Source organism: Polypterus senegalus, chromosome 5 (assembly GCF_016835505.1).
Source record: "Polypterus senegalus isolate Bchr_013 chromosome 5, ASM1683550v1, whole genome shotgun sequence".
NCBI lineage: Eukaryota > Metazoa > Chordata > Cladistia > Polypteriformes > Polypteridae > Polypterus > Polypterus senegalus.
This window is the reverse complement of record NC_053158.1, coordinates 207,159,558-207,186,876: the sequence shown is the minus strand read 5'-3', so window position 1 is coordinate 207,186,876 and position 27,319 is coordinate 207,159,558. Positions and strand designations below refer to the sequence as shown.

At 48.4% G+C, this 27,319-nt stretch overlaps 1 protein-coding gene across 1 annotated transcript in view; it reads right to left on the bottom strand.

Annotated features, from left to right (window-relative positions):
* The window catches only part of ofcc1 (orofacial cleft 1 candidate 1), a 186,146-nt gene that overhangs the window by 2,320 nt on the left and 156,507 nt on the right, over positions 1-27,319 (bottom strand). The window contains exons 17-18 of the mRNA XM_039754152.1: positions 3,074-3,247; positions 476-599 (exon numbers count right to left, since the gene is read on the bottom strand). Coding sequence (XP_039610086.1) covers positions 476-599; positions 3,074-3,247 — 298 coding nt within the window. The remainder of the gene's footprint in view (positions 1-475; positions 600-3,073; positions 3,248-27,319) is intronic.

The window sequence follows — 27,319 nt, the reverse complement described above, 5'->3', positions numbered from 1 at the left end:
TACAGTGCCTTTCATATCCATCTATCTATTATATAGTGCCTTTCACTTATCTATATATCTATCTTATAGTGCCTTTCATATATATTGATCTATTTATCTGTCATCTATTATATAGTGCCTTTCACATCTATCTATCTATCTATCTATCCATCTATTATATAGTGCCTTTCACTCTGTCTATCTATCTATCCATCTATCTGTCTAGTATATAGTGCCTTACACATCTATCGATCTATCCATCTATTATATAGTGCCTTTCATATCTATCAATCTATTTATCTATCTATTATATAGTGCCTTTCATTTATCTATCTATCTATTATATAGTGCCTTTCACATCTATCTATCTATCTATCTCTCCACCATATAGAGCCTTTCCTACAGCATTGACCTCCATCTTTCCTGCTCTTTGGACTCTCTGGCAGTGCCATGATACCCGCCTCTCGCCATGCTGCACCCCCTGGTTCACACTTACGCCACACCGCCTTCTTCTTCCTCTTGCGTAGCGCAGGTTCTTTTTCAGTCTCCCCGAAGTGTTTCTGCATGCCGGTGGTGACCTCCACTTGTAGGCCTGTAATTTCATGGCTGTCCCTCAAGACCTGCAGTGAACGAGTAAAGCAGAGTTAGAAAGCCGCGAGCAGACCTGTGAACACAAAGATGTCTGAAGGGCAGGTGAGTCTGCCACCTAGAGGGCACACAGTGCCAGTGAGGTTCAATGTGATCAGCACAGATAACATGAGAGTGAATGCCAAGCAGAAAGTTCATCAACAAGGAGGCCTGCTATGGAAGGCCTGATGACTATATTATGGGATGGATTGCCACCTTGTGAGATCAGACTCTGCCTACCTGAGTCACTCAATGTGCCTTGAACTCCAATATACAAACAGCATACAAGCGAATAATCTGGAAAAGTATCAACAGGAACAGAAAGGTGGAGGCTCTGAGTCTGGAAAGAAAGAAAGACCAGAGACTCAAAAATGACTTGGAGAGCTGACGGGGGGGTGCGGACCACCCTGCCTCGATGAGCTGCTCTGCCCTCCTTCTTTTGAGTTGTTGAGCTGCTCAATTCATCCCATTTTGTCCTTTCAAGGGGGCGTGGCCTCTCAGGGGAGGGGGTCTGTTATCCATTCATTCCTCCGAGTGGGAGGGGCCGCCCGTCAATCATTCATGACAGGGTCCATGCAGTGAGCTGGCTGTCCTTTTGGGATGCAGTGGAAGGGAATTAAGGGTGACAAGTTGGGATCAATCAGTCAGCCAGTCAGTCAACACAAACGGACACCAGCAAATATGGCAGCCGTGAAATGAACGTACTTGTGCAGTAAGTGGCCCTACTTTAGGAGACCCCCATCTGTGACAGACACGATGGATTATCTGCTCCATTAATTACAGGCAGGCAAAGCCTATGAGGCTGAGCAGGTTTCACATGTCAGTTGAGTTGCCTCTCCGTCTACAAAAGTCCAAAGTTCAGTGACTGATGAGGTCATGGGTGTCCTCATGTCCTTCAAGTGGACCACCCCGTCCGCTGCATGGTCCCACATTACTGAAGTGAACTCCACATGCATACATGAGTGGGCTAATTTACCTGTTTATCAGGTGTGACATGAGAAGGTCTTAACCGCCATCTTGGATGATGTGCCACAAGCACCACCAACTTTATACTGTCATTCAAATGACATCACTTGTGATGGCCACACCCCCTAAGGACATGTCACCAGAACAGCTGGTGCCCACTGAAAAGGCGCTGCAGTGACATTCAGAATCCAGTGATAATAAAATCAGCGCAGCTCATCCAAATGCTCTGCTTGCCGTTTTAGAAAGGCGCTGGACTCGGGGATTAAAGCACAGCAAAGTTGCGACCGCCGAGATTGTCATCATAACCAACACGTGAACTGAAAAGAGTAGTCAGAATTTCAGAAACCTTTAAGCAGCGAGAGATGCCAACTAAAGGCCATGAGAATCCAAAAAGCTTGGGGAGGAAATGAGAGCCAGAGACGACCTTTTAAAGAAGTCCTGACCTCTGAGGCCACGCCCTTGGCAACCGGGAGTCACACCCTAACGACGGCACTCACAAAATGGCCGAGTCTAACGGAAAGCAAAATGGCGTCAATGACAACATCAAGTCACTTTCAGCTCTTTAAGCTGTTGCTGAATTCACAAACGGGGGCGACTTTTGGATTCTTGTGCTCAACATAAGACACGTGGCTGCCAAGGCTCCACAGATGATGTGACAAAAAAACGAATTAGAAAACCCCCTGGTGACACCAAAAATGAGAAAAGGTCTGAACTGTCCATCAATAAAAATTGGCAGACCATAAGGGAAAATGTCAAATGTTCAAACAATGAGAGTGAGAGGTGACTGAGTGGCCCAAAGTCAAGGCCATGCATGGAGTCGGGGGGCTCGGGGGTGTCAGTTTTATATAGTGCCTTTCTAACCTACTTAAAGTGCTTCATACAGATAATGGGAGGTCACTCCATTAGTGTGCCAGTCTGCTCACCATTAGGGGATGCCGGGAGATAAGAAGGCCAGGGTGGGCAATTTAGCCAGGATATCGGGGTACACTTACTCTTTTCAAGGGATGGCCAGGGACCTTTAATGACCACAGAAGGTCAGGACCTCTGCTTCGCCCTGAGGGCACTGCCCGTTGTTTTTCAGCACAGTGTCCCCGTCACCGCCCTGGGCCATTGGAACCCCCCCACACACACAGAGCACAGGGTCAGCGCCCCCTGCTGGCCTCACCAACACCAAGGGGGCCTGAGGTGCCCATCTGTGAAACCTCATGAAGTAGAAAGCAGGAAACAACTGAGGCAGAGGCCTGGGATTTGTAAGTCACTTTGGAAAGAAAAAGAAAAACAAAAACCAAGCAGCAAAACTAACCGCACGAATCGATCAAATGTGAGCGTCCTGGCGGTCTGAGGGAACTCAGCAAAGCCCGGGGGCTCGGAGAGCATTTTCTCTTGTAATAAATAATTGAGGCCCATATTGACAAGAGGCACGCGGCGCGGCGCGGCGCTCCATTCGTCTGTTAAAGCTCACATTTTGGGCGACTTCATAAAAACTGGGAAGTAAATTTACCTCAAGAACGGCGCCGTCCGGCAGGCGCAGGAAGTGGCGGTGCAGGCTTTTGAACCCGTCGAGGTGGAGAGTGAAGATGGAGACGTGGGTGGCGGACACCTCCTCCCGCTCACTCGGGTGCCCTGGCGCTCTGGAGGGGCCGCCCTCGGTGCTCACGTCATCGTACACGGCCACCTGGACAGACAGAAGGGACGGCGTCTTGTGAGGGACCAACACATCACAAATCCCTGCCACCCAGACAGGTCAGTGGACAAAAATCACAGGAGACAAAATCAAATAAACCACCAGGAAGGGAATGAGAGCACCTGAGGACACAACTCGGGTAAAGGGCACCCACTCTGCCAGGCTTATAGATGGGGTAAGAGTCCTAGACATGTCACATTATCGCTATTTAACCACTTGATGACGTGCCACCCGTAGGACATTTCAGGAGCTGACGCCAGTCTGATGGGTAAGGCTAGTGCTGCTTCTCCGGGCTTAAAAAGAAACTGAGACCCTGAGGCTGTGGGTTCAAATCCCACTACTGACACCATGTGGCCATGAGCCGGTGCTCCAAGTGGAAAAAGAAAAGAAATGACATGACAAATGTCACCACCATCACTTACATAATAATATAGTGTCTTTCACATCTATCTATCTATTATAAAACACCTGTCACTCTATCTATCTCTCTATCCATCTTATAGTGCCTTTCACTCTGTTTATTTATCTATCTATTATATTGCACCTTTCATATCTGTCTATCTAGTGGGTGGTCTAGTGGTTCAGATGGCCTTGTACTTGAAGCATTGATTCTGGGGCTTCACCTCATTGAGCAGGTAGGTCACATCACCTGCTCCTTCTGTAACTAGATAACAAAACGGGAGCTTTGTAGCCAATCATATCTCAACTATTAATTTATAACTATGTGTGTTACAGAATACATTTCAATAGATGGTGCACCACAAACGCTAATACTGAGGTCCATGTTGGTTATTTAGATTTCCCCTGTCTTAGATAGGCAACCACAACTAGTTATATAATATAATATAATATAATATAATATAATAGAGTTCTCTTATCTTATACTTTACTATAATGTCATATCTACTTAGGCTCCAGCTGCCCCGTCACCCTGCCGTGATTAAGCATCTTATCGAGTCGGACAGTTGGCTCATTCATTGGTCAGGAGTCCTGCTCTTTCATTGGCCACTGTTCAGCTGATGTGACAGGGCGTGGTCTCGGAGACGTGTACAAATAGAGAGTTAAAGAGCACCGTGTAGAGTCATCGTCAGATGAAGGCCGTGTGTGACATTCGCGTATCTCTGAGTTGCTCGTCAAGCCACAGAAGGTCACATCATCACTGAAGTTTCACAAACAGCCAATGACAAAGCTGTGGCTTAACAAACAAGGACGGAGGAGAAATGCGAGTCTGGATTTCAAAACCTTAATGCTCTCCTGATCTGTCCGATTGAATTATCATATTGGAGTTGAAACTCACACATTTGGAGATGAAGACGGCGTACCTGACTGGTGGATCACTCGACTCGAGTAGTTTGAGGTTTGCTTTTTTTTTTTCGTGGACTTTTTGATGTCATTTGCTGTTGTCCACTGTCGGTTCCCACTGACATCTACTGCATCAGGAAATTTTATAGTCATCACTACAAACAATATGGGGTGAGTAACCAATAGAGAAGATCATTTCTGGGTGGAGTGCACCATTAAGGGGGTCACTGAGTAAAGAACGAGACCCCTTTAATCATTTCTGCACGGCAGACCGGAAGCTGGCAAATACAGTTGTGATATTTCAAAAGGGTGAGCAGATGTGGAAGCCAAAACTGCACCCAGTACCCCAGGTGAGGCCTCACTCATGTGATATGTAGTTTAAGTCAGGGCGCTATATAACCTAACATCTTAGTATTATCATCTTATCAAAGTGATGTTTTTCACTGATTGCTGTCTACTGTCCTGAAGCAGCCTGGTCAGACTCTCTGGTCTTCTTCCTGTGCTGCTGTGTCTTTCCTTTTCTCCTCATCCTCCTCACTCGCTCTCCATGGTGCTGAATTGTCCTTGTCACCTGTATCTGCTCTCTCTCTCTCTCTCTCTCTCTCTACCACTACAGACCAAAACTGGACCCAGTGCCAGAGGTGCCATGCTGGTGTGCCATACAGTTTAAGAATAACGTTTCTTGAGTTGCATTGTGCACATCAGGGCGCTATATGACCGATCATCCTGTCGATCTTATTGGCTGTTTCCCTGATTGCTGAACGCAGTCCTGAATCGTTCTCAATGTCCTCCTCTAGATGTTCTCTGCTGCTGCTGTGTCTTCTCCTTGTGATATGGAGACCAGCAAACTGCACACAGCACGCCAAGTGAGGCCTCATTAGTGTGTTATGTAACGTAGGAGTCCCTTAAGCTGTACTGTAGACATCAGAACTGCCAGATGATAATCGTACGTCCCATTACAACACTTCCATCGTTTTTCCTCTTAATCTCCATTTGTTGAAACTCTAAAGGCTCGGCTTCTTCAGGCTCCCCTGGGCCGTTCCCTGTAGTCCTGAATCAGCCTCAGGCTCTGCTGTGTCTTCCATTATAAAAGAGAGACCAGAACTTCACACAGTACTCCAGGTGAGGCCTCACTACTGTGTTATAGTAGACACTCTATGACTTGCATGTAACGTGACATCCTATTAGTCCTCATAACCATTTCTGTCCACCTCCGTCCTGCTGCCCCTTAATCTCCTTAATGTTCATCTCCTTCACTCGTTTCTGCTCAGTTACTCTCCATCGTCCTGAATTGACTTGGCTCTTCTCCTCTGGGCTTTCTCTGATGATGTTCTGTCTTTCTTGTCATATGCTGAACATGAAGAATGAAGATGAGAAACATGAAGGAACCTCACCAGTGTGTCATACGCTTTAACTATAACCTCCCTTGACTTGTGCTCTACACGTGGGGGGCGCTATATCACCTAACATCCTGTTAGCCTTCCTAAGAGCTTCTGTCCTCTCCATCATGTCCGCTCTTAACCTCCACTGCCTTCAGCTTCTTCTAGCTTCAGAGCTCCATTGCTCTCCATGGTCCTGAATCAGTCTGGTAAGACTTCTCTGGACTTCCTCTGGTGCTGCTGTGTCTTTCTGTAACATGGAGAGTAAAACTGCACACAGTTGTCAGGCCTCAATTGTGTGTTAAGTAGAATCTCTCTCTCTCTCACTCTTTCGACTTGTACACAATCAAAGCACCCAAACACCCCATAATGTCTTCTTTACAGCTTCTGTCCTTTCAATCCATGTCATCTCTTAAGTCCTATTTGCTTTAACTGTAAATGTTGACCTTCTTCAATCTTCCCTCCTCAGTTGCTCTCCGTGGTGCTGAATCATCCTGGTTGCTCTTCTCCTCTGGACTTCCTCCTGTGCTGCTGTGTCTTTCTGTAATATGGAGAGTAAAACTGAACACAGCACTGCAGATGAGGTCTCACCACGGCTGATGCCATCATTAAGGCATATGAGGCTTTCACCAAGGGTGCAGATCAGGATGTGGTGTGGGTGAGGGTGGGAGGCAGAGGGGGACCCAGCTGCGTGGGTTAACAACTGAACAGTCAGTCGGTGTGCCAAAAAGCTTAGCCTATGGTGTAAAATAACCCAGCACTGGCACTGGGTCTCACCAGCGTGCCACACACTAAAACTATATCCTTTTAGTTTACACAATGGGGGGCCGCTTTATCACATAACATCCTGTTAGCCTTCCTAACAGCTTCTGTCCTCTCCATCATGTCAGCTCTTAACCTCCACTGCCTTCAGCTTCTTCTAGCTTCCAAACTCTATTGCTCTCCATGGTCCTGAATCAGTCTGGTAAGACTTCTCTGGACTTCCTCTGGTGCTGCTGTGTCTTTCTGTAACATGGAGAGTAAAAAGTGTGTTAAGTAGAATCTCTCTCTCTCTCTCTCTCTCTCTCTCTCGACTTGTACACAGTCAAAGCGCCCAAACACCCCATAATGTCTTCTTTACAGCTTCTGTCCTTTCAATCCATGTCATCTCTTAAGTCCTATTTACTTTAACTGTAAAAGTTGACCTTCTTCAATTTTCCCTCCTCAGTTGCTCTCCATAGTCCTGAATCATCCTGGTTGCTCTTCTCCTTTGGGTTAACTACTGAACAGTCAGTCGGTGTGCCAATAAGCTTGGTCTATGGTGTAAAATAACCCAGCACTGGCACTGGGTCTCACCAGCGTGCCACACGCTTTAACTATATCCTTGTAGTTTACACAATGGGGGGCCGCTTTATCACATAACATCCTGTTAGCCCCACTAAGGGCTGCTGTCCTGTTCTGTCATGTCAGCTCTTAATCTCCTTTTCCTTAAACTGTAAAGGTTCTCCTCCTGCAGGTTTTGCCCCTCAGTGGCTCTCCATTGTCCTGTGCCAGTCTGGTTGCTCTTCTCAGGACTTTCTCTTGTGCTGCTGTGTCTTTCGTAAAATGGAGACCAGAACTGTACCCAGCACTCCAGGTGAGGCCTACATATAACTGCCGTGACTTGCACAGCCCTGTTGGGGGCGCTATATAACTGAACACCCCATTGCCCTTCTTAATCCCTGTCCCGCCCTCTGATATTTCGGTCGTCACACACGTGCGATTGGGAGACAGTTTATGGGCTCAAGTAATTGTATGTTCCCACCCGACTCTTTCTCCTCTTTTACCCGCAGATCAACTGAAGAAGCAGCCCAATAATCACTTCTGGCTAAAGAACCCCTTATGATGTCACTTCCGGTTCCACCCCTCCAGATGATGGCACTCCAATCCCAGAAGGCCGCTGTCTTGTTACATCACTTCCTGCTGTTTCATTCTGTACATGTCAGCCATGTTGGTTTGAGTCAGTTCTATTCTGGGCTCAAGTCTGTCAAGAGCGTACCCTGGCATGAGTCTGCCCTACTAAACGGGGACGGTGCCCAACCCTTTGACTTTGTTTTTGTGTGTTTGGCTAATATAGCGCCCCTCACATCAGTCACTAATCAGGGTGCTAGCGAGTCCTGATTATCTCACACAAGTAAGAGTTTCACTGACCGCTGACCAAACGCATCACAGACTTAGCGGCCCTCCGTAGTTGCAGACATTGAAGGAAGTGTTAAGTAAAAGGTGGGACATCACTTGGCCAGAACAGGAGTGCCAGTCATCGGTCAGCATGGGCTCACAGCGAGACCCTCGAGTTTCACTAACATTCTATGAGGAAGCAGCAAAAGCGGACAACCGGAGAGGAGCAGGTGAGAGGATCGGACGGGACGGACGAGAGGCTGGTGAGCCAATAGAAGAAGTGGACGCTGAAGGTGCGCGGGCTCAGGGGGCTATGGTGGGAGGTCAGGTGATATAGCGCCCTGCGTCCGTGCTGCGCGCCTCATTTACTGCCGGGTGGGCTATAAACAGGAGTATTCTGAGCCCAGCCAGGGGAGTTTGGAGTTGGCATGAAGGTAGGAGATACCCGTTGTGGCGAGTGGCTGAGGGTGGTACCCAGTCGGGCGCCCAGAAGGAGGACCCTAGGAGGAGGACTTACGCCTCCTCCAACAACAACAACACATTTTCATACAAATGATGTCACTCAAAGGGCTTTACATGATGAAGAAAGAGAAATAAAAGACAAAGTAAGGATTAGAATAAGACAACCCTGATTAACATCGAAGAAGAGTAAAGTCCGATGGCCAGGGAGGACAGAAAAAAGAAAAAAAAACTCCAGACGGCTGGAGAGAAAAAATAAAAGCTGCAGGGGGTCCCGACCACAAGACCACCTGACCAGCCCCCTCTAGGCATTCTACTTAACATCAATGAAACCGTCCTCTGTGTTTAGGATTCTCGTGGATGGACTTGATGATGACGGTCACGTAGACTTCTGGCTTTTAATCCATCCATGTAGGACCTCACGGTGCTTTGATCAGGAGGCGATGGCGCAGGTCACCACCACAGAAAACAGCGAAAAGAAACAGAAGAGAGAGTAGGGGTCAGCATGGACTTGAGAGCCACCATGAGTAGTAAAGATAATGAATTGAATATGCAGAGCATCAGGATTAGATGAAGGTGAAGTTATGAGAAGGCCATGTTACAGTAATGAGTTCTCAGCAGTGAGCTCCGCCGTACCAGCCTGGTGAATTCCTATTGACAGGCTATTCCAGATTTGAGGTGCCTAACAGCAGAAGGTCGTCCGCCCGCCCGCCTGCCCGCCTGCCGCCTCACCACTTCTGTTAAGTTTAACTCTTGGAATTCTGAGCAGACCCTCATTTGAAGATCTAAAGTTACGATCTGCAATACCACGTGGGGGCGACCGCCCTGGTGGCTTTGGGGACCACGGGAACAGAGCTTAGAAGGTCATCCCTATAGGGGCCCGTGGTCACCCCAATGCCCGAGGAGCCCTGGAGAGTGCTGGGGGGAAGAAGAAGAAGATGAAGACCAGGGACACCCAGGGTGCTTCTGAATGCGCAGCTGGTACTTCCGTCACACTGGGGAGTGCCAGCGTAAGCTAATCGGGAGGCACCTGGCAGATAAAAGGGGGCCGCCTCCCTCCATTCGAGGGCTGAGGAGAAGGACAGGACTTGGAGGAGAGGAGTGGAGGCGTCCTGAAGAGAAGGCCTGGACTTTGGGGGAGTTTTGGGGTCTTGTGCTGCACTGCGTATAGGAAACGTATAATAAACGTGTGTTGGGTGAACCCCCGCAGTCCGCCTGTCTGTGTCCGGGCCATCTTGTCTAATGAGGACATTGGCATTTGTGCTGTGTTTGTAGGCGAGGGGGGTGCAGGACCCCCATTTTACCACAATGTACACTACATTATCTTACAGTGCTTCAGAATGACTGCTGGACGCCATCTCCCCATCCATCCCTTATCTATGGGTCTATGGGTGGGCCGCCACTTCACAACTTAAACACAGCGGCCCCAGTCTCTGACGCTATAGCGCCTTTCATCGGGACGTGTCCTCCCTCGCTCTTACCGTGTGCCGCTGAGCAAGGTGACGTCGTCCTCCGAGCCCCTTTGGGATCCCCAGGTGTGAATCACAGAGGACTTGGCAGGGGCTGTTGGGACGAGCCCACCGCTGATTACACTCGGCCTGGAACTCGGCCACCATCGAGAGTCGCAGCACGTCCGCTCTTCTGACGCAGCACTCGGTGTGCCCGGCCGAGAGTCTTCTCAGATTAGAGAGCGTGACGCACAAAGCGGGGGGACAAGCAGCAGCAGGTTCACGGGCGGCGTAATTAAAACATGAGTCACGGTGTTTGCTTTAATTGCTCTCTGTGAGGCTTTATGTCAAACCTCCCGAACTGTAAATGAACGCAGACGGACGGCAGCGAGGAAACGTTTAGCAGGCGCACAATGAGACCCCTCACTTCACAAGCCAGGGGGGCATCGGCGTGCTGGCATAGCACTTGGGACTTGCTTGGCTTCAACTGACAAAAGACACAGACAGCCCCCGATGACACAGACTGGGAGAGAAGACCTTCAGCATCAACCATGGGGGTCTCCACCACTGGATCACCCAAATCTAAAGCCAAGCAGGATGTGTGGCACTCAGGAGCTCCAGCATTGGGCCGGGCAGGACCACCGGGGTCATTTGGGGTCACAGGTAACTCTGCCAGCTGATCAAAAAGACAAAGCTCTTAGGTACCCGTTGGATGTTAGCAGACCCCCAGAGACCCTCAAAGAGAGAGAAGCTCCTGCTGCTCGGCTGACTTTGGGTCTCTACTTCTATCAATGAGGCGGTGAGCCCAGTGACCACCTGAAGGGTCCTCAGCTTCTCCGTTCTTCAGTCGAGATAAGGATGAGGGATGCAGGCTGACTGGCAACCCAAAAAAGTGGCATGGTGCCACTGTGTTATGGGAGCTCCAGACTGCAAGGCAAAAGGCCAGCGCTGGCACAATGCTTGTTGGGAATGCTACAGATTGTTAAGGAGACCCTCCAAAGTGCCAGCAGGTGTCCACCTGCACCCCTCGGAAAGAAATGTGCTGATGAGGTGAAGCAAAAAAAAAGGAAAAGTCAAAGTCAACTCATGTCACTCAACTGCCAGCGCGCGCCACACACCAGGTCTGGTAGGCAGGAAACAAAAAGAGAAACGTAAAATAAAGAAATAAAATCAACACATCGAGAAACCAGTCGTCCTGTCTTAGAGGCGCCGCACTGGGGCTGCTCTCCCTGCACATTCGGGAACAACATCACCAGAGTCCAACTACCTGGACAGGCCATTAGAAACTAGAAAATTAGAAAAGGTGGCCCACCTCTGGGGCTTACAGGACACTTTGGGGGTGATGGACGCATCTGTGGCTGCCTGCCCACCCGAAGAGCTTCAAAGATCATCAGGACAACAAAGTCAGAAACGTGAAGGCAAAGTAAAAGGCGCCACATGTGGAAAAATCTCTGGAGCTTCTGTGGAAAGCTAAATGTCCCCCTGAGACAAAGAAAGTGCAATCAATTATATAGCGCCTTTCACATTTATCTATGTATTATATAGCACCTTTCACATCTATCTACTATATAGCGCCTTTCACATTTATCTATCTATCTATCTGTTCAGAAAGGCTTTTAGCTCTACTTGACATTATTACCTTCTCTCAGTTCATCTCCATGTCAAGACGCTCATGTCGTGTGTGTGTGTGTGAGACCATCAATTATGTTGTCTGTTAGGCTTTTATCTCTGAATTCACTGTTGTAATCTTCTGTACTTATTTATTTGGTTTGTACTATGCTATATACTGCATACCCTGCCGTTCTTTCTTATATTCTGTCAGTGCCTTGGGCATTAGAAAGGTGCTATATAAATAAAATAAAATGTATTGTTAAAATGTGTTATTATATAGCGCCTTTCATATCTATCTATCTATCTATCTATTTATCATATAGTGCCTTTCATTATCTATCTATTATATAGCACCTTTCACATCGATCTATCTATCTTATAGTGCCTTTCATTTTATCTATTTATCTATCTATCCTGCAGGGGGCTGGCATCCTGCCCGGGGTTTGTTTCCTGCCTTGAGCCCTGTGTTGGCTGGGATTGGCTCCAGCAGACCCTCCGTGACCCCATAATTAGGATATAGTGGGTTGGAAAATGGATGGATGGATTGATGGATATTTATCTATCTATCTAAATATAGTTTACTTTACACTTTTATATTTATTATGTAGTAGATAGATAGATAGATACTCTATGATAGATAGATAGATAGATAGATAGATGATAGATAGATAGATAGATAGATAGATAGATACTTTATTAATCCCAAGGGGAAATATTATTTATTTAATTATACTATTATTTCTTATTTGGCTGTTCCCTTTTAAACTGGTTTTGTTTGTCCAGTTGAGCAAAGGAAGTGAAGTGATTAGCTCAGAGTTACACAGGGTTAGTAAATCTGAACCCAGAACCTCAGGGTTTGAAGCCCATTGTCCAAAGCCTTAATCTCTACACCACACTGCCTGCTATCTATCTATCTATCTATCTATTATATAGCGCCTTTCACTTCTATCTGTCTGTCATGCACTGCCTTATTTATCTCTCCATCATCAAGCTCATGTCACACCTGTATACAGTATCTACTATGTATTTACCTTTCCCACTAATCTTTTACATAGTTCCTTTCACATTAATTTATTTATTTTATAGTTCACATCTATAAACCGTATCTATTATATAGTGCCTTTCATATCTATGTCTATCTATAAATCATATCATACTTATCAATATATCTATTATATTGCCTTCTTTCTATTATGGAGCTGATTTCACATCTATATATTGTATCAATTATATAGTGCCTTTCACATCTATTACACAGTTCATTTCACATCAATATGTTTGTTATATAGTGCCTTTCAGAATAAATGATACCACACACACATACACATTATTCCTCTCACATCTGTGCTCAGTATCTGTTACGTAGTTCCTTTCAAATGGGTATATTCCTTATATAGCACCTTGCACATCTGTGTACCTGCTGTAATTTTAAAGCTCAGTTGCCTTAGTAAACATAAGGATGCCGACTCCAAATCAAAGTCAGACCCCCAGTAATGCATTTTATTGGCCCCCCGCTTCATTGACACACAATTATTAAGAGTTGACCAGAAACCCTCATTACAAATCCACCAAAGCTGCAGACCTGAGTCACTACGTATTGGACAAATGAACACGCTTACAGGGAATGAATGCGATTGGCTGTCAAAATGTAGTCCCGCCCATAAAAATGCCAAGAGAGAGTGAGCTGGAGCCTCACACACAGGTAGGAGGGGCCAGTGACAATTAGCAGAGTGGGGGCAAAACCTCAGAGACTGATGGGAGGAGCCAAAACACCAAGTCAGGACTGGCAGAGGACCCCACATTGGCTCCAGTGACAGATCTCGGGCAAAGACTGGCAGCGAAGCCTCAGAGACAGTAACAAATTAGGGGGTGTGGTGAGACAGAAGTGGGCGGTGCCTGCGTCAACTCCTGCTGCTCAGCTGACTTTGGGTCTTTACTTCTATCAATGAGGCGGTGAGCCCAGTGACCACATGCAGGTCCTCAGCTTCTCCGTTCTTCAGTCGAGAAAAGGATGGGGGATGCAGGCTGACTGGCAATCCAAAAAAGTGGCATGGTGCCACTGTGTTATGGGAGCTTCAGACTGCATGGCACAATGCTTGTCGGGAATTCTACAGATCATTAACAGAAATGTAACGGGAATAAATGAAAGATCCAAAACTGATGGGTGGTTTCAGGTCCTACTTATGAGTTGCTGTGAGACCCTCAGCAAGACCACCTGCACTTTATACGAGTATGACAGGAAGTCACTTTGGATAAAGGCATCATCACCCAGACAAATGATACAAACCTTCCAATTGTGTTTATGGTGCCCGCCTACTATAAGACTAGAGCCCAGATGGTGGCGCTGTGGGGGGTGAGCAGACCCCGTTGTATTCGGCCCTGGTAATGCAGACTGGACTGAAGGGGATGAACGCTGCCTTGCTGGTGGAGGCCATGGCATAAAGTGTAGAGTGCAGGCCAGATAGGCAGACACGTGCCACCCACACCTTTAGTGTAGTGCCACACTGGGCCATCTGTATAACATTTAACAGTTGAAACCCAAGCAGGTTTAGTGACTCATTCAGGGTGGGCCAGTAGGGGGAATCTGGACGGGGTAAGAGAGACCAACATCCTGAGTCGTTTATGGAGTTGTGTGCCTCTCAGATCTCTGTTGTGGACAGGTCTAGTGCCACTCAGACCCTCACATCCTGGATGCCCACCACACATTAGCACTTCCCTTAGTTCAGGCTGGCATTATCAGGGGGTGGGTTCTCTTACCAATGCTCTGTACACTTCTGATTCATCTGCTAATACTCAATTAAACAAAGGGCTGGGGTCTCAGCTGGCATGTCCCTTTTAACAGAGGGACAGATGTTGGTCTACTAATTGGCACTGCCATCCTGTTCAGGACCAAAGAGGGCAGGATGGGCGCGCCATCACAATTCTTGGCACCTGACCCCGTCCACTTTCAGAAGGGAAGAAGAGACCAGGTTAGGGACCCCCACCGTCCCATATCGGCCCCCAGAAGGTCCGTGTGCCTCACACATGACACCACACTTTCTCCTCTTACTCTTCATCCAGACCCGCCCTGGCTAATGGCATCTGTGTCATCGTCTCCCCTCCTTCCGCCCGATAGCACTAAGTGGTGGGCGCCTGCGTTTGGAAGATAAGAGTCGCCTGAGCTCCCATAACCTAATTCTCTGCCATCCACCCCAGGATTTATCGTTCAGTGTGCCCAATTTAGATGGGACGCACATGCTGGGAATCGGCCGCCTGCGGTAAATCAAAGAGTCGGCCAGAGGGGCGAAGTGCAGGCGGGCAGCCGTGAGCATCGACGAAGGGGGGGGGGGAAATGCGGAAACAGGAAAACAGCGTTCTGGAGCAAATGAAAGGGCCTTGACGGGGTGTCGACGGGCAAAAACGACATTGGGGGGCTCAAACCGTGGGCTGCTTGTATGGCCAGTGGGACAAGTCCAGTGTGAAATTAGCTAATGAGACCACCATGACAGGACCACCATTGCTGACGAACTCAAGTGGGCACCTCACACTCCGCTCTTGTCAAGAAGGCTCGCCAGCTCCTCAGGTGTCTAAGGACGCCTCTCCATCGGTGCCCACAAACTGTCTACAGCTACACAGAGGACTGGCACCTGCTCAGCCCAGGGCTGCTGGGCAATACAGAGAGTGGTGAAGGTGGCACAGAATATGACTGGAAGTCAACTGGCTTCTCTTCAGAAGAACTCAACTTAAAGGCCAACAGGACAATAAAAGAGCTTAGCCATCGGTCTCAGTCCAGCCATTGGCAGTCACAAGAGCAGATTGGGGACAATACATATGTCACTTTATTTAGGGCACACGTCTATCAATCTATTTATCTGTTATATAGTGCCTTACATCTATCTATCTATCTACCTGTCTATCTATTATATAGTGCCTTTCCTCTATTTATTTATCATATAGTTCCTTACATCTATCTGTTTATCTATCTGTCTCTCATATAGTGCCTTTCATCTATCTCTCTGCCTATTTATCTACTGATCTATCTATTCTATAGTTCTTTTCATCTATCGACCTGCCCACCTGTCTATTTTATCGTGCCTTTCAAGTGTATCTGTCTACCTCGAGCACGTTCAGAAGGTTTTCGGACCCCCGTCACTTTTGTTGTATTCCACCTCTATGCCGAGATCCTCTCCATTCGTTTTTCTCCTCCTCTGCCCCAGGTTTCGAGCCCCTTTGCTTCGGCCCATTGTTTTGAGCCTCCCTGAGATGTTTGGAGACCACCCGTGGTGAATGCCGCTGATTGGACGGCCCATTCAGGACACTCACAGCTGCCTGTTGGAGGTTCCACAGGTGAGTAAGAGCCAAGCCATGAAGTTGACAAACTGCCTTCAGAACTTCGCGACAGGATCGTTCGTCTTCAGGCGCAAATCTTGTCGAAGAGGCTAGAAACAAAATGTCCTGCAGCGCTGAAGGTTCCCAAGAGCGGAGTTACCTCCATAATTGTTAAGTGGAAGACGTTTGGGACAACCAGGACCCTTTCTAGAGCTCGCTGCCCTGCCAAATGGAGGAATCGGTCAGAGAGGTGCCCGAGAGCCTGGCGGTCAGTCTGGCAGAGCTCCGGAGGACCTGCGTGGAGACGGGAGAAACTTCCAGAAGGCCACTGCAAGACTCCAGTGATGTGGACTTTGAGGCAGGGTGGCTGGGCAGAAGTCTCTCCTCAGTTAAAGACACACAAAGGTCCACATGCAGACAGGCGCCTACAGGACCCTCAGACAGTTAGAAACCATCTGGTCTGATGAAACTGGCATTCGAGTCCCACGTGGAGGAAACCAAGCAGCACTCGTCACCTGGGTGACATCATTCCAACGGTGAAGTATGGTGGTGGTGGCAGTGTGAGGGGCTACAAGGGGAAGCTGAGTGGACCAAAGTGCATTAGGGGGCTTTCTGAAAATCTGCTCAGAGCACCAAGGATATCAAACTCCACTGGGCTGGCCTGAAAATCCAGTTGCCATCCACCGAGGGTCTCCACCCACCCTGACACAGAAGGAATCCCTAAATTCATCACGGCAAACCCAAGAAGGCTCCGGGCTGGAATGGTTGCCAAAGGGGCTTCAATTGAGTGGGATTTCGACTGAGCCGCTTGTTGTCATCTCCCATGTCACTTTGTCAGCAGCAAAGACCAAATGTCCGATTTATGAACACCTGCCGTCCAAAAACCGAACATCCCTGTCACGACTTAGAGGCCACACGGTGTAATATGTGACCCTCGTGTCTGCTAACGAAGTCACTGCGGCTCGACTGGAGAAGGTGCTGCTCCTTGGCCCTGGGTTCAGAGAGGGGAGTGGCACTGAGTGACCTCTGACTAGTGACACTTTGGGTCTCATTTGGGACCAGGACTGAGAGGGTCTCCATTTTTTCTCCCACTTTCCCAAAGACATGCAGGTCAGATTGACTGGCACATGTGAGTATGAGTGTGGGGGCATGTGGGTGGGCTCTTCAATAACCTGGCATCTGGTCCAGGGCTGTCTGCTACCTTACACCCAGTGCTGTCAGGACCCCCATGACCCTGACTTGGATTGAGGGGGTTTGATCATGACTGACTCACTGACTGACTGACTCATTTCATATCCCTTGGCACAGACTGGCATCCTATCCTAGTTGTTTCCTGCCTTGTACCCAGTGCTGCCCTACAATAACTTTGGTCCCCTGTGTGTTTGGGCACAAATACGACCACCTGATTGACTTCATACCCCCACCTGGCATGGACGGATGCCCTGTTCCAGTTTGGTTCCTGCCTTGTGCCCAGTGCTGCTGGCATAGGCTCCAGCTTCTGGTGACCTTAAACTGGACTGCGGAGCCTGCAGGTATTTTCTGTTATGTGCAGTTTATCTTCCCATCTCATGTCAGTTGATGTCATTCGCTTGTTTCAGAAGAGGGTCTCCAGTCAGACTGGGGGGGCTGCATTTAAATGACATTCCACTTTGTGAGGAGCACCCAGAAAACGCCATGCCATTTCTTTCTTTTCAAGCCTCTTAGCGCCAGTAGGGGGCGCCACCCGTGCGATGCGCTCCTCTCTTCAAATCCCCTCATTGTGCCCCACGAGCAGGCGCGCGCACGAGCCCACTCCACGCGCGTCCACGAACCTGCGCGCGCCTCCATTTCGGAAGATTTCATTTTCTTCTTCTTCTTCTTTTCGCTTCTTCGGCCCTCTCAGTTTCAGTTCTGTCCCACTTGGCTTTAATTTACGGTGGGAAAATAATTAGAATTTCACTTTTGTGAGGACTGGAGTGAAAATGTAAACAATGCTTCCCTCCGGGCGAGTGCTTCATCAAAATGACAGGTGCATTTGAATTTGCCTGGGTGGGGGACATATTAGGTTATTTATGTGTCATTCCGACAGAAAGGCCCGGCTGTCAAGATGGGCGCTCAGCCGTCCGCTCCGAGGTGGCTTCTACCTAATCCTGAGTTTCACAGCTGCCGCTGCCGTTGCTGCTGCCCACCCGAAAGCCCGTACCTGTCGGCCGGCCCCGATGGGGGGTCTTAACACTATATGGGGGGGTTATGCACGCAGTCGAGATGAATGCCGAGCCGTCACGCCGCCGCCACCTCATCTGTTTTACATGCCGCCGTGAGGTGGGCCATTATGCAAATCGGGCGTATTAACTGCCTGGCAGTCAACGGGCAGCTGCGCCAAATGTCACCCACCGGACGGCATCACTCATCGCCCAAGTCTGTGAGGCTGCCATTGACAGGAAACAAAACGGAGAGGCAGTAACCGCCTATATAGCGCCCCTCTCCGCGCAACAAAGAGAAAGACAAAGAGAGAAGTTGACCCCCAAAAACATCACGCAGTCCCGACAGCTCTGACCGTGAGCTCCACACTTTAAAGGGACACCCTAGTCATTTGAATTGGGCACAACTCGCACTCCTCATCAGCCACCGACGACCGAAATCACCCGGGAGGGCCGCGTTTAGTGAGGTGGTGGGCACGAGTAGAGGTTCAGTGGCTTGGGATGACGCGCCAGATAGCGACACCACGGTGACAAACGGCGACCTCGGCACACCAGCTAAAAAGAGAGAGAGAGAGAGTCCGGGACCGGTGGCCCACTAGTGACAGGAAACGACAAACGAGAAGGAACGGAGACGGAGGGACGGCGGGTCGGCGGTGACAGGCCTCGGGCAGGAGAGAAAATACTGCAGCCTAAAAACTACAAAATGATAGCCATGAGAGCAAAGGCACTGCTGTATATAAACGACACATAGATGGCGCTATATAATATAGACATGTAGAGATAAAGACACTATACAATAAATACACAGATAGACAGATGTGACAGGCGCTATATATACATATGGATAGAAAAGGCACTATATAATAGATACATGTGAGTAGTACTTTAAAATAGACATATAATAGGTAAGGCACTATACAATAAATAGATGTAAGAAATGAAATGTTATACTTACATGTGGATAGGAAAGGTACTACATAATAGATTGACAGATGTAAGAAGTGTTATGTAATATAGACAGATATCAAAGACAAAATATAATAGATGGACAGATAGATATGAATGGTGTCACATAATAAAGACCTATAGATAGGAAAGGCATTATAAAACAAACAGACAGACAGATGTGAATAGTGCTATAATAAACAGGAAAGGCACTACATAACAGATTTAAAGATGATAGAGGCACTATTTAACACAGACATGTCAATAGGAAAGGCACTATATGATAGATAGATAGATATGTGAGGCGCTATATAATACATAATATAGACATACAGAGAGGAAAAAACACTCCACACAGACGGACATGACAGGTGCAATACAGCCATAAAGTTAAAGGCACTCTATGATATATATGAGAGATGCTATAACATGTAGACATATGGATAGGAAGACAGACCAATGTGTGAGGCGCTATATACTACAGACCTATACAGAAGAAAGGCTCTATATAATAGACAGATGCAAAATGTGCTATAAAATAGACATATGAGATGGGAAGGCATTATATAATAGATACATCTATGTGAAGTATACCATTTCACATATAATATACTGACAGATATGACCAGTGCTATATAATATAGATATATAGATTTTGAAAGGCGCTATAGATAGATAGAATAGATAGATAGATGTGTGAGAGGCTATGTAATAGGGCCATATAGATAGAAAAGGCACTATATAAAATACATAGATATAGATTCTACAGTTAATAAAGTTAAAGACCTGAAGCCCACCCCACCCTATGCCAGGTCACGACTTGAACCCACCAAGTCCTTGGAGATGTGGCGTAGGGTCACTAAGCTCCTGGCCCGGTGCTGCCCGTTTTGTCACTTCGTCTGTCATTGTTTTCTCTGCTTTCTGTTGTTTATTTTATGTACCGGTGGGCACCAAAGTTGTTTCTCTCACAATTCATCGATTCGAGGTGTGGCGCTCTGCTCTGCTTAGCAGTGAGGTGATTGATCTTTTATTTATTGGTTTATTTATGAATTTATTTCGTTTTCTTTAGTGTTTTGACTTTTGTGTTCAAAATGTAAATTGTTAAGTTCCCTCGTTCTTGACTTTTCAATCAAGAAGAATAAAAAGCACTATCCCGATCCTTCCACGTATTAAGCCCACCTGTACCATTGCCGGTCTTGTGGAATTCTGCAGTTTGGGGTATAAAGCGTCTGAGGTGCCAGTCGGTCCTGATACGTTGGCACCTATCAGTTCTGTGGGTACCGCGCTGTTCGGCGGGTGGCTGCCAGCTGATTCCGATTCTCCTTCATTTCTGCTAAGTCGAGTCCATTTGTCTTTGATCCGCCGCACTACCCCCTTAACAACGCGGGCGACACTGCCCAGTCCACCGATTCGACATGTCGGGCACGTCTGAGGACGAGAGGCTCGGGTGAAGAGAGGCGGAGCTCACGAGTGAAAACGAGGAGATGAACTCGAGGAGGCAGGCAGGCTAGGGGGGTGGGCACGGACACAGGGGGCGCACGGCGGACTGTACACACGGTAACGAGGTGAGACGAGCCAATCAGACGACCCCCAGCCCGCACAACGTCCACTCCGGATGACCACGACCGGTGCGCTCACCCTGCACACCAGAGCTGGACACGAGCACAAGACACACCAGCAAAGACCACCGAACGACGAGGCAACGTGTAAAATGAGGACTTCACGGGCAGCAGACTCAGATTGACAAGTTGACAGTCACTTTGGACAAGGAGGAGGAGGAGGAGGGGGAAAAGGAGGAAGAAAAGTTACAAGTTTAAAATGTCCAATTAACGGAAATGTGGAAGAGCATGCGTTAGAGGGGTGGGGCTGAAAGTGGCAGTCGTGGGGGCAACACCGCCAAAAATAAAGGGGCGGACCTCCACATGGGGGCGTTGGAGCGCCAGTCAGTGTGGAATGATAATATAGTGCCTTTCCAACGTATCTATTGATGCAATGATTGTATACTGCTGTTACATACTGCTTTATATCTGTCTATCAGTTATATAGTGCCTTTCACAGCTGTTAAATGGTGAAATTCACATATCGTACTTATCTATTACATGGCTCAAACGTCATATAAGAGACAGATATAAAAGGCGCTATATAAGTGATAGATAAAAAGGCACGTGATAAGATACCCGCGGAAGGCAGTTCTTTATATCTGTCTATCTTATAGTGCATGCCTTTATATCTATTAATCCGACTATAGTGCCTTTCGTATGTATCTATCACGTTATATTGTGTCACTGCTATCCATTATACGGACAGTGCTTTTTCTATCTGTTATATGGCATCTTTCACATTTATATAGTGCCTTTCACATGTATTTATCATCTATTATAAAATGTCTTTCCTGACTATGTATTTGTTATCAGGGTCTTTCACACCTGTCTCTATATAATATAGCGCTTCTCATCTCTGTCTGTTATATAGCGCCTTTCCTGTGCATGTATCTGTCTGGTATGCTGTGTCTTTCATATCTATCTGTTAATTAGTTTATTTCAAATCTATCTTATATCTTTATTTTATAGTACTTTTCCACATCTGTTTTTCGCATGTATTTATCATATAGTGCCTCTCACCTCCATGTTTTCTTGTGCTTTTCACGTCTGTTTACCGATCTGTTATGTCGGTCATTTAACATTTCCCTTTCTGTTATATAGCGCCCTTCACGTCGTATCACGACCAGCGCCCTCCCTATGCCCCCAGTCCATCTTCTGTGTGTCCACTGAAGCTCGTCTCCTGCTGACTCAAACCCCCCGCGGCCCCCCAGGATCGGCTCATTCGATTGCCCCTCCAATACTGATCACAGGCTCAGTGCCGCTCCAGCATTTGGGGGGTCCGTCGTCTGTTTATTTATTTATTTATTTATTAATATTTAGGTAAAACAATGCAGACAGCCGCTGCAAAGTCAACATGAGAAGACGTGCTAGGAGGGCAGCTTTTAAAACGAGGACCACCAGCTCACTCGCTTACCCACCCCAGACGGTTCCAGAGACAAATCAGCACAAACTTCACGTTACCGTCTGACGTCACAAGCAAAGGGACGCAATCTGGGAGGAGCCTTAGAGCCCACCGGCGCGGTGCTGCTCTGCCCTCCAAACTCCACCCCAGGAATTCCACGATCTGAGCATTTGGGGTCAAATGAAGAGGAGGAACATCAAAGCTCTCATCAAAGCTTGTCCCCTCCGGCATGTGTGGACCCAGTGACCCGAATACTGACCAGCCGCAACGGGTCACACCGACAGACAGCAACTCTCGAAGGATGGGAGCCCATAGGTGAAAACAAAATGGGGTCCCGTGCTGCGCGCCCGTACATAATGGTAAAGTGTATACGGCTGCGGGTCTCCTTGGGCATCCAGCTGGCATCAGTGGCATTCTGTTCCTAATCTGAATAATAAATACACGTAACATCACCTTACATTGTCGCGTCTGCTCATTCGATCGTTACAGCATTAGTTTTAAGGGTGGCACAGCGGTTAGGGACGCTCCCTCACAGCTCCAGAATCCTGAGTTCAAATGCCTGCCCGTGGCACTGCCCCTGCCTCGGTGAATCTGATAGGCACACCGGCTTTGAGGTGAGCTTCAATAACCCTTTTTAGAAAAGGCATGCTGTCCGAACACGTCGCCATCCCGCGCTTGGCGCTGGCACGTTTGATGTCACCGCGACGAGCAGTGCGCTTGGCTCGCGTGGACGGCGCGCGGCCCCCACCAGCAGAGCGATGCCAGGCTCGCCCGCCGCTCGTCCTCGGTGAGCTCGCGATTAACCACGGCTGTTAAGTGGCTCTCTTGAAGCCCCCTCTGCTTCATTATCTCGGCGTGGATGAAAGTGAAGTGTGACTCAGATTACAGGGGATGCAGCGGATTTAAGCGCCGTGCCAACTGGGGATCACTAAGAAGGATTGCTTGCATGAGAATGACAAGGAGCTCCGAGTGCTCGCTCTTCATTAGTGCGCCAATCTGTGCCGCCGAACCGACGACAGATTTACCCAGAAGAATTGTTGTAAAGCACCTCGGGTTTCCAAAAGTTTGCCTGTGGACACAAATTATCTCGACGCGGGAAGGGAAAAAAAACGAGGAGACGGAGGAAAAAAAAAATCTCGATGCGGCAACCGCAGAGTTGTGTTGTGAAAACATCTTGAGGGCAATCAAGTGCTATTAACACATGTCAACAGAATTTCTTATGAATTACGGCAAAAATTACAGTTAACTGTGCGCCTCCTCCATCACTGTCCAAATGTTCTGACAAAACAGTTCGCCTACCTGCTTAAGTGCCACAGCGATGAAGGCCTCCCTCCCAGGTATAGTAATCAAGCGGGTGACAGCAGACAATTAATTAGGTCCATCTGCATCACCGCCTCTACATAATTAATGTGTTCATTACGGAGCGGCGCCTCGACTTGACGGTGACTTTCGGAGCGAGCGAGCGAGCGAGCGAGCCTGCGACTGACCTGTTGAACGTGCGTCAATTCGTGCGTGCGTGCGCGCGTGCACGCGTGCGAGTGCAGCTGACCTCACAATCCCGAAGTCCGCTCCTACATTTATGACAATCACCGGTCCGGTGGCGCAGCGGTTTGCCCTTTCATGGTCAAGCTGTGTTCACCTTTAGAAATCGCGAAAAGTTGGAGAAGCCGGGTGGCTGCAGTTTGGATGGGTGGGACTAGATATCTGCGTGACAACGGGGACAGGCGCTTCTTTTTTGAAGTCGGGGCTGAGTGGGACTGACCGCCTTATTAGATCACGGAGGGGCAGACAGGCAGAAATAAGGAAATCTGAGATACTGGGAGTTTTAGGGTACTGGGCAGCCCAGCCGTGTCTTGTGACTGATGGAGAAGGCATATCGGATGGGCGGGGCTAGATGAAGGAAGCGACAGTCGCATGTCACCGAGTCAGGGAGAACTCAGTTCTGGAACTCTCGAGACTCATGGGGGGTTCATGCGTTTGAAGTGCGGGCTTTTGTGTTTTTACAATGCTGGGCTCTGCTCACAGATCATTACCTGAACTGCGGTGCGGTGGTCCGCGCTGCTTCTTCTCTTTCCATATGCAGTCCTTCATCACATCGGGCAAGCATCGTGTTAAACTTTATGAAATCTCAAAATGTATTTTATGATATCTTGAGACGCAGTTTAAAATTTCGGAGCAGCCCACAGTTTGGATGGGCGGGGCTAGATACCTGAGTGGCAGTTGCATGTTGGATGGGGACGGGGACAGGAGCCTCTTCATCGACGTCTTTAAGTCGACGTGAACATCGTGGACTGCGTGTAACTTACGAGTCGGGCAGATCCTGAAGGTACAGACAGGCAGTGACAGGGGGACGATCTAAGGCACCACGAGTGTGACGGTGATGGCTACACATGTGACAGTGTGAGCCCAGCTGCTTCTGTACCCGTTGTGTGTGTTTGCTGTTTCATGTGGCATTTTCCATGGCACAGAACAGCACAAAGTGTAACAAGATGTGGTGGGCTTTTGCAGGGTGGGCTTGATCACAGTCCAGTGCTACAGATTGACTGTCATCACCAGTATGGTGGTCTGGCGGTTTGCGCTGCTTCTTCTGTTTCTATACGCGGTCCTTCATGATGTTGGTCATACTGTGCTAAACTTTAAAGATCTCAGATTGTATTTGATGATATCTTTATTGGCAGCGCTTGAGGTGGGCACCTCTTCCAATTTCTTAGTGAAGTACCAGCACCTCATCTTAGTGTAGTGTATTGTGGTGCTTGAAATTCCACCAGGGAGCCCCCCAAGTTTTAGATTGAATGATATTGCATTGCATTGTGTTGTGTTGTGTTGTAGGCGACGAGCCTAAAGGATCAGCAGCTATTCTTAGTGTGCCAGTGTTTGGTGAAATTTGAAGTTTCGAGGGGGAATGAGGGGGAACCCCCCCCCCCAGCCTGGCTCTTCACCTGATGTTTCTAGGGGGCCACCATCCCACCATAGCCCCATAAACAGAGCACAACACCAGCAGTAATTCGGCTCCACTCACTTCAGTCTCTGCTGACACTCAAGTTAAAATACTGGGGCAGCCTGCGGTTCAGGTGGGCAGGGCTGGATGCCTGAGTGACAGCTGCATGTTCTCCAGGGGTGTGGACTGGGAGTTCATTTTAGATGTTTCTGGTTTTAGAGATGATGCAAAATTCTGGGGGCCGCATTAAGGAATTGCCAACAGGCAGACAGACAGACAGACAGGAAGACAGGCGGACAGAGACAGGCAGACAGACAGACAGGCAGATGGACAGACAGACGGGCAGACAGACAGGAAGACGGGTGGACAGACAGGAAGACATACAGGAAGACAAGTGGACAGAGAGACAGGCAGATGGACAGATAGAGAGACAGGTGGACAGACAGGTGGACAGACAGACAGGCGGACAGACAGACGGGCAGACAGACAGACAGGCAAGCAGGCCGTGTCGGTGGGCCATCGTTGATTACAGTCCAGTCGGAGCAGCACAAGTCCCGCCGTGTCCCGTTGGCAGGGTGAGGTGGCTGTTTGAGGAGACGTCTTCCATGCCCTGTGATTTCAGGAATGTGTGTAACGAGAGGCGTTGGGCCTGAGAAGTGCGGGTGTGCGATTATTTTGTTAATATTGCAACAGCACTTAGTAGTGGCATCAACCTGGGCACACACACATCAAGATGAGGTGGCATTCCATCATACCAATGAGCAGCTTTAGTGCCAGCTGCAGGGGAGGAGGAGGAGGAGGAGTCTGGAAGCCACAAATGAGTGCAAAGCGGTCACTTCCAGGGCAGCCTGCCACCTAATAGAGCGAGAGCCCCTTGTTACTCTGGCCTGGCGAGGATCGCATTGCGGTTCACGCTGTGTCTTCTGATTCCTTCATGACAGCCAAGTTGTGTTAAACTTTAAAAATCTCAAAATTCACGTTACAATATCTTTAAGCGCAGAGGAGAGGCCTGCAGTTCGGAGAGGCGGGGCTGGATGTCCGAGTGACAGCTGCACAGATGATAATGTGGAAATTGGGGTCCTTATCAAGGAGAGATAGTCAGACATACGTGAAGGGACAGCGATTGGGGACATCAGGAGTGTTTTTAGCAGGAGACGGGCCTGCGTGTGTCATTTTAGCAGGTGCTTCTTGTGGCCAATCAGCAGATGAAAAGTGCGACAAAAAGGAGCTCGCTGTTCTCGTTCACACATCGTCTCTGATACGGTGGCCCGGTGGCTTGTGGTGTTTCTTAAGGACGGCGGTCCCGTCTACGGCAAACCATGTTGACATTCAGAGATTCCTTAAAGCGAATTTGATGTTCTCTTAAAAACCCAAGTGGGCGGGGCTAGGCGAGTGAGTGACAGCTGCCCGCTCGTCCGGTATGTCTCATTGCACAAGCCACCAGACTTGGAGAGGACACAAGAAACAGGAGGGGGACTGAGGACAGCAGCTCGGGTACGAGGGAGGCATAACAAATTGCGCTGGCACTCGCTGGGTGGAGGAATCAAGCAAGGGGCGCTGGGCACCTCAAGGGCAGGACTGTGGCTTTATCGTGTTCTATAAGGAGACTCATCCTCATGTGGTGGATATCATAAAATGCACAATGCATATCCCATAATCCTGTAGGTCTACTTCACGGTGTCACGGCGTAGGCCTGAGGTTCATTTCAGAATGACACTGACAGGACCCCCTGAGCCTCTGAGGGGGTCTCCAAGTCATTCAGAGGTAGTGAGATCTTCAAACAATGGCGCATCTCGCGACATCTGCTGAGCACACGTCGGCACTTCTGTTGAGGGAAACGAATCCGGAATCTCACAACCCACTGGGAGCCATCTTACGTTACCTCAAAGTGGATCTGGGAGATCGGCAGACGCATGGCATGTGACTTTACGATATCGAGAAGTGAACATCCGGGCAACATTTTCTGGGGGACTCACAAATGCCTCCTACAACGTGTGTGTGTGTGTGTGTGCTGTACATACAGTATATGGGGGGGTGTAACAGTAGGCTGACAGCTTTTTTGGCCAGCACTTTGAGCCCTTCCTCAATTGTACCTAAGGACATTGTGACATTGTGACATTCTTTTGAGTTTCTAAAGTTCATAACGCTACCGAGTCCCTAACACTACTGTAATAATTGTCACCTGCATGTCATTTTCCATGCCAACAACAGTAAACCTACTTTTGCTCACCCCCGTATGTACAAACTGTATATATAAATATCCATCCATTATCCAGCCCGCATCCATTATCCAGCCCGCTCTATCCTATCTACAGGGTCACCGTGGTCTGCTGGAGCCAATCCCAGCCAACACA